This window comes from Condylura cristata, unplaced genomic scaffold, assembly GCF_000260355.1.
Source record: "Condylura cristata isolate star-nosed mole 26May11 unplaced genomic scaffold, ConCri1.0 scaffold00016, whole genome shotgun sequence".
Classification (NCBI taxonomy): domain Eukaryota; kingdom Metazoa; phylum Chordata; class Mammalia; order Eulipotyphla; family Talpidae; genus Condylura; species Condylura cristata.
The window spans coordinates 7,539,371-7,547,496 of NW_004567117.1; the positions used below are offsets into that span (position 1 = coordinate 7,539,371).

At 34.9% G+C, this 8,126-nt stretch overlaps 1 protein-coding gene across 1 annotated transcript in view; it reads left to right on the forward strand.

Moving 5' to 3' along the window:
- The window catches only part of EPB41L3 (erythrocyte membrane protein band 4.1-like 3), a 176,952-nt gene that overhangs the window by 119,371 nt on the left and 49,455 nt on the right, over window positions 1-8,126 (forward strand). Inside the window, exon 4 of the mRNA XM_012725842.1 lies at window positions 7,113-7,221. Within this exon, the coding sequence (XP_012581296.1) occupies window positions 7,113-7,221 (109 nt within the window). The remainder of the gene's footprint in view (window positions 1-7,112; window positions 7,222-8,126) is intronic.

Consider the following 8,126-nt stretch of genomic DNA (forward strand, 5'->3'; position numbering starts at 1 on the left):
CACACACACACACACACACACATACACACTCATCCATTGAGCCACTGACATGTATTCAGGTTCTGGTTATTATTACTAACATTGTAAACAGGAGTATGCAGGTATCTTTTTGAATTTGTGTTTTCCTTTCCTTTAAATAGATACCAAAAGTGGGATTGCTGGATCATAGTGTAGGTCTATTTTTAATTCTTGGAGGACACTCCATATTATTTTCTATAGTGGTTGTACCAGTTTACATTGCTACCAGTGGTGGACAGGGACCTGCTTTTGCACATTCTAACAGATATCAGGTGACAGCTTATGTTTTGATTTGCATTTCCCTGGTGATTAGTGATGTTGAGCATCTTTTGTATGACTGTTGGCCATCTGTGTGTCTGGGAAATATCTATGCAGATCATCTGCTCATTTTAAAATCAGAAATAACATTTTTTAAATGCTACTATGATCTATGGCTGAAAACCACTAGTTTATAATATTGCTTTTATGACACTAATAATGATATACTAGTGAAGAAAAAATGTTAAATTTCATCAAGTTACCATTTCAATATCTTAATAGTATTTCAATATCTTAATAGGATATATAACCAGGCAAAAGGTCCTGGTGCCACTGATCATGTCTAAGTAGTAAGGACACAAGATGGGTGGACACAGAGACATAAGGCAGAATATGGGAAATGCCTTCTCAGGGCTGTCATATCCAGATCACATTTGGCTTGTTAGACAGGAAATGCTTTAAAGAAGTAGCACTGGAGAAGTGTCATGAAGTATGGGTGACAAGACAGATAAGGCAAGACAGAGCATTTAGGAACATTAGAGACTAAATATGGATAATGCCAGTTAATAGATTCAAACACTTCAAATTTGTTTTAATCCATGAGTACATAGAGATAGGTCAGAAATATAATTCATGACTTTGGCTGCCCAAGAGCCAACTCATTATCTTAAAAAGGGATAAATTGAAATAAGCGAGTATTGATCCTGACTTTCATCATCAAAGTCCATCGCTGGATAAAGCATTCTAAGAGAAGTAAAGAACTTCATAGAACATACTCCAAAAAATAGATGAAGCAAGGGTTATCACAATAGTTCCATTTTACAACCTCAAATTAATAAATCTAGGATGATGATATCAGTAGCTGCTAATATCTTTAAAAAGGGAAGAATCACTTCATGTCTAGTGCTGGAATTAATTATTCAGCATCACTTATGGAAAACTATCCAACCAGAATCTGATCAAAGATCCAGATTTAACTACCTATTTATAGGTAATATAGATGAAGGAACATATTCAGTTACACCAGGAAGACACAAAGAGCAAAGGCTGGACAGAGAACTCTACAGGCAAAATGGCTAGACAATTTCAAGGAGAAAAGCGAAATAAATGGAAAGCTTGCAGATTAATGATGCTTGCCATTCAGAGAGCCAATTCAGTGTATAACTTATCAAACAAACTAAAAAAGAATATAAATATTTAAATACAAGTGGAAAAATTAAAGTACAGATTAGATATTTGATATTAAGCACTGATTGCTAATTTTGTTTAGATATAACAGGTTTTAAGATTACCTTTTTTTTTTTAAGATTTATTTATTTATTCATATAGAACTGGAGTATAGGCCAGAGATGTGGAGGGTAAGAGGATTCACCAGAGGCAGAGCAGGGAGCAGAACAGGCAGATCGACGAAATACACTACTGAGGGGAGCAGCGGGCGGGTCAGGAGAGGTCCCCCGCCCCACATGGATCTCCTCCAGGGCAGGCGGGAATCGAACTCATGTGGAAGTGGCTTAAGCTTCTTAGTGTTCTGCTTTAACCCACTGCGCCACAGGGAGGGCCCTAAGATTACCTTTTTTAAAAGAGTGAATACAGTTGTGTCCTTAGATAAGGATAAAATTGCTTGCTGAGATGTGACCATCTAAGACAGGAGAATGAGTGTAGTAAAAATGTGAGTGAATTTTGTCCTCAGAAAGCCACTTTTGAGATTGGCTGATGAGTATGTGGGGTTTCGTAATCTTGTATGTTTGAAATTCACCACCTTAAAATGTTTTGAAATTAATTTTCAACAATTGCTTCTCTGAGTACACACATAAATATAAAAATAAGGATTGCAGTATGGGCTTCCTATGTGATACTGGTTGAGTAACCCCACAATTGGAACCAGCATTTTACAAACATTTTTGTAAAAATCTGGACTGACTTGACCTGTGAGAAGTGTCACTAATGCTGTAGAAAAGCTTATTTCATCTGCTATGTGTGAATGGTGAGGATGAATCTTCTTGTAAAACTTGGTGACCCAAGAAAGTTTCCACCCCTTAGCTGTTACATCATTTCACATGTTTGCGGTTTGGATCACCCAGTGGTGCAGTTAGCTCATGAGCAGTTACTTTGATCTGGTGCCCAGCTTGTGTCGTCAGCACTTCATCTCGGCTTAGCCCTGGGCACCGAGAGGGTGGCTGCTGGGTGGGTGTAAGCCAGATGCAGGGAGAAGGCAGCCTTTCCTAGAAAGAATGCACAACTTTCCTAGAAGGATTTCACGTATTGTTGTGGTTGTTACTATAGTTTCTGGCCTTTCTAAAATGTTTCCTCCTCATAAAAATTGTGTTTATTTAGTCATGATAAAAGTATGGTTGTTTTCAGTTTAACTCTATTATACCTTGTAAATATTTAATAATTTTATAAACATGTAAATTAAGACTATTTTTGACAGTGTCGTTTTTGGAAACAGTTTTAGGGTTTTGGAAAAGTGAGTAGCAAATACAGAAAGATTTCATCTGCCCGTTGTATTTCTCTCTCCTTTCTTGCCCCAGTTTCAACATTCATATCAGTATACTATATTTGATGAATCAATCCATTTTTTATTAATTAAAGGCCATGTATTATATCAGGGTTCACTCTTGGTGTGATAGTCAGTGGTTTTTGAGCAGTATATTATTACAGGTATTCCATTTATAGTTAACAGAATAGTTTCAATGCCCTAGAAATCCTGTGTTCTTTACACTTACCCCTTCCTTCCCCCAAAACCCAGGCAACCACTGATGTTTTTCCTTTCCCAGAACATCTAATAGTTAGACTTATAGTCAGTGGCCTTTTCAAATTGGTTTCTTTCACTTAGCAGTATGAATTTAAACTTTCTTCTTGTCTTTTCATGGCATCATAGCTTAATCCTTTTTAGTGTTAATGAATATTTAATTATCTGGATTATAACATCCTTTACCCTTTCACCTACTGAGTAATATCTTGGTTGGTTCTACATTTTAGCAATTATGAAAAAAGCCGCCATGACATCCTCATGCAGGGATTTGTATGGACCTAAGTTTCCGACGCCTTTGTATAAATACCAAGAAAAATGATGGTGTAGCATGATAACATACATCTGAAGAGATGTGAACCTTTTCCCTATTCATATATAGAGTTGTAAAACAATGTTACCTCAATTTAAAAAAAAATGTATACAGCACACACATATGTACAAGAAATAAAGACATTTACTCTGTAGAGAGAAAAAAGAAAAGAAAGATTAATTTCAAAACCAACTGCATCATTTTGCATTCCCATCAATAAAGAATATGAGTTCCTGTCGCTGCACCTCCTTGCCAATATTTAGTGGTGTTGGTGTTCTGTGTTTTGGCCATTCTAAAGGATTGCAGTGGTCCATTGTTTTACTTTGCCTTCCCCCACGACATATTATGGTGAACATCTTTTCACTTGTTCATTTGCTGTTTCTTTGGGAAGCTGAATGCTCAGCTCTTTTGCTCAATTTTGATTTGATTATTATTATTAAATTTTTAGAATCCTTGTATATTTGTGTACCACTCTTTTATTGGTTATATCATTTACAAATATTTTTTCCAGTTTGTAGCTTATCTTTTCTTTCTCTTTTGACACCCTCTCCTAACATGCCACAACTCAGTGAATCATTTTGGAATTTAAAAAAAATTCCAACAACACATTAAGAAATGAATTTTATTTAAATTACTTGAGAGTGGACTAGTCACAGGATAGTTGAAGTCTTTCAGATTTGGGGACTGTAATATCCCCATTTATTGTATCAGAAACAGAAATCCAATTTTTCAGTGCAGTTTTAAGAGAGTAGTCCATGATAGGTTTGGTATCCCAGGGAGACAGAGTCAGCTTTTTTGGATTTTGTGGGTTAATTTTGAATGGTACCTATGAATTACAAATGTCTTTACATCTAGAGACTCAAAGTTCACTGACAAGAAACAACAAGTGACTGAAAATTCTTAATCTTCCCTGGTTAGATAAATTACCTCCTAATTTAGAATAGGTAATTTTTTTTCAGTCTATTCAATTCTTGGGTTTTTATGGCTATATATAAAAGTATCCAATGTGACAGTAAGCTAACTAGAGTTTTTTTTTTTTTACTTAATGAACACCATGTCTTTGGGAACCAAGTAATTAACATAAATTTCCTAAAATATTTGGTTGTATTGAGTTTTCATCATCTTTTTGATGGTTGTTATCTAAAAGTACATGCAGATATCAACAAATAGAAATTATTGGCTTGAAAAGTTTACTTATGTGGCAGAGAAACTATCATCTGAAATTGGAAGTTTGGGGGCGCTGGGAAGGACTGTATCCAGTGTAAGACTTGAGGGTAATCCCAACTCCACATCGTTTCCCAGGCCCACCCACTGGCAGCATTTTTCTCAATGTGTGCAGATTGGTGCTGATACTGCAACCCAGCTCCATGGAAAAAGTTCCAGAAACATCAGTGATGTTTGCCATGAGCAACAGGAGCTCATTTATAGATTCTGGCCATGATGGCCTTGCTCTAAGGAGACTTCCAACTTCAGTCAGGGGAAAAAAAATGAAAGCTCAAATATTTAAAACATTCATCCAGTTTATCCAGTTAACTTGTGACCATGGTGCTGGTTAGTAGGTCGAAATTTCATTCTTCCCATGTAGTCATATAGAGTCTAGAAAATGGATTATGATTTTAAGGCTGGGAAAGAAACTCTCCAGTATGAACAATGATTATACTATGCAAATACCTTAAAAAGTGTTTATAATGTTCAAAATTTGTTCAAAATATTCAATTAGAAAAATGATCCAGTCTTTTTAAGAGAGCAATATGAGTTGTTAACAACAAGCAATTTGTGAAAATTGTAACAGCCAGTTGCAGTATGGTGGTTTGTGTTTGAAGTAAACCATGCCCCCTGTTAAACCAAAGGAATTACATGGTAACCAAAAGAGAGCTAATTCAACCCTGCTCCAACAGCTTGGGGCATATGCAGAAGCAGTTTCTCCAGTGAGGAGCTGAGCATGATATGCTGGTTCAAGAATATAGGAGACCTTGCAGAAAAAAATTGACGTAATCATTTTTATTTTGTTTTCAGTCATGGAAAAAGTATTTGGCCAGACACTGATGTGGATTTGTGTGAGTGTGTGTGTGTGTGTGTGTGTGTGTGTGTGTGAATGTGATCTAGCTAAAGTAATAGTAAATAAGTGATTGATATTCTAAAGAGCAAGCAGAACATGCTAATACTAAAGCTGTTTTTTGGTCTCACAAGTGTTGTTTATGTGCTTCTACTGCAAAAATACCTAAGTTGCCCATTACTTATCCTGCCATTTGTACTAACGTTTGGGCTATAAACGATAACATTTGTGGCAGGTTTGGTGTGCTGTCTCTAGACCAAGTTTGAATATTTTATTTTAATGTTATTCATCCCAATGAAATATGTGGGTATCCTACCCACTTTATAGAGGGAAAGACAGAGGTTTACATAAGTGGAAGGGACATGATAAAGATACAAACTCAGCTATATCTGCTGTAGCTACCACTCATAGCAATTACATAGCACTCTCTCACTATTTCTCTGAGCCTCAGTGGTCTTATCTGTAGATCAGAAGAACCATTTTTTTTGTGTGTGAAAACTTTATAATTTGTTAAGCATTATTCAGAAATAACATGCTATTAGATTTAAACCACCAGCAAGCAGCATTTGCCATTCTATTTATTCAAATCTTTGAGCAATGTTATTATGTATTTTCACTGACGCACAATTTATTTTCATATATTATTAAACTTTTTTCAAATACATCTTGATTATGTAGCTAACTCAATTCAAGCTTTACTTTTCTATAATAAATTTATCTTTTTTCCTTAATAGTCATGCTTGAGGGGTACTGAGCGATTAACTTTCAATATGATTATGTTACACAATAATATTCACCATTTACAAATCTCCTGAATGCTTATGACATTGTTTATCAATTTTCATGTTTCTTATTATTATTATGTTAAATCTTAAATTCAGATATGTTAAGTGTATTAGATATGAAATGTTAGTGCACACAAACAAAATGTAGTTTAGATTAATTGTTGCTAGTTAATGCATCTCAGACTCCAAGGCCATGTTGATTGAGAGACCTTTTAGGATTAGATGAAAATATACTGTTTGTCACAATGAATTCAGCTAATGTGTTCTCCCTGGATAATAACCTTTCTCCAAATCACTACTTCATGTTAAAAAATATAGCATGTGCATCTCCATCTTCTGTGTACTAATGATAAGTAAAATCTCTAAACTTAATGAACATTTTCTTATACTTTATAGGCTCATTACTAAATGAAATTCAGAAAAGGTTGATCACTCTAATACAGAACTGAAATCTGTGGCAAAAAAAAAAAAATAATAATTTCATGGACTTTAGAAAGTAACCCATAGTTAGAATTGAGATACAGAGTTTTAAGGGAGAAACAACGTGAATTCTCAGGCTCAGATCTGCTGTTGTGTGGAATGCAGGTGAGGTGCTAGAAACATGACTTGTACTGGTCCTTCATGCTCTTTACTGTCAGAATTTTATATTTTACAAGATACTTGAGACTTCCCAGTGCCACATCATTTCCCCAGCTGCTTTGTTTAGAAATCATTGTGGGTTTTCTGTGCTTACTCAGTCATACTAGTGATTTTGGTTTTTGTTTGTGTACAGAAGGCAGGTTCATTGAGCCTTTTTCTAATTAAAAAGGAGATGGTGGTGTGATCACACTTGATCTTTATTTACTGAACAGTTATAACAAACAATATCATCTGCTTTTATCTTGGGGAGAACTTGTGTGTTGACTACTTTTTCTGTTTTGTTTCCCATAGAAACGCTCCAGAGGCCAAGTGCTATTTGATAAAGTATGTGAACATCTGAACTTACTAGAAAAAGACTACTTTGGACTTACATATCGGGATGCTGAAAACCAGAAGGTGTGTGATTAAAAACAATACAAAATATGATAATTCAAATTAATCATTAGTACATGAGAGCATATAAAACTAAATAGATGATCGATTTGTTCTGTTTCCCCTCTAAACTCCCATATTTTCTACTTTGAGTTCTAAATGCTATTAGTCTTTCATTTCTTCTTGACAATTCCTTTAATTTTGAATATTCTAGCAACATATAATGTTTCTGTGTTTCAAACTTGTATCAAATATACTATTTTATATGGTGATTTTATTGGGTGTTTTATTTCAGTGGATTTGAGCCAATGAAAGTCTAGTACATTCATATGTACATAGAAAACATGTTCACTGGGCTACTATTCTATTCTTATTTATGTGTTTATTTTTGCCAAATCAGAATATGAGATGAGTTGTTTGCTGACCTGACACTTATCTAATGTATTCAGTAGGAGTTTAATATTTACCTCTGCAGACTCATTGAATGATACAGCTTATTCAGGGCTAACCTTCACAACAACCAGCAAAGGAAGTTCAAGGATATTGTTTATGTGATGTTAGTGCTAGAAACTGTTGGAAATTTTGCTTGTTAGGGTGGGTTGTGAATTCACTGAACAGTGTCTAACTCCATTATTAAACATATAAGTTTTCTGATGAGGAAAATCATGTATCTAAAAAAAGTGTTCATTTGTTGGGGAGGTTTTTTAAGAAAGTATCGAACCTGTGGTCATGGAAATCATTGTTGGAACGAATTGCTTTGAATTGACTTATCAAGTTAGATGTACCTTAATTTATTTTAGTAACTGGTTTGAATATAGATCCGCTATTTTTTCCTCCTTCATTTTTGTGTTACTGGAATCCCTAAAAGCAGTGTTTGTGAAGAAAAGGTCATTGTCAAATATGAATGTGCACACATATTTTCTCATCAGACCT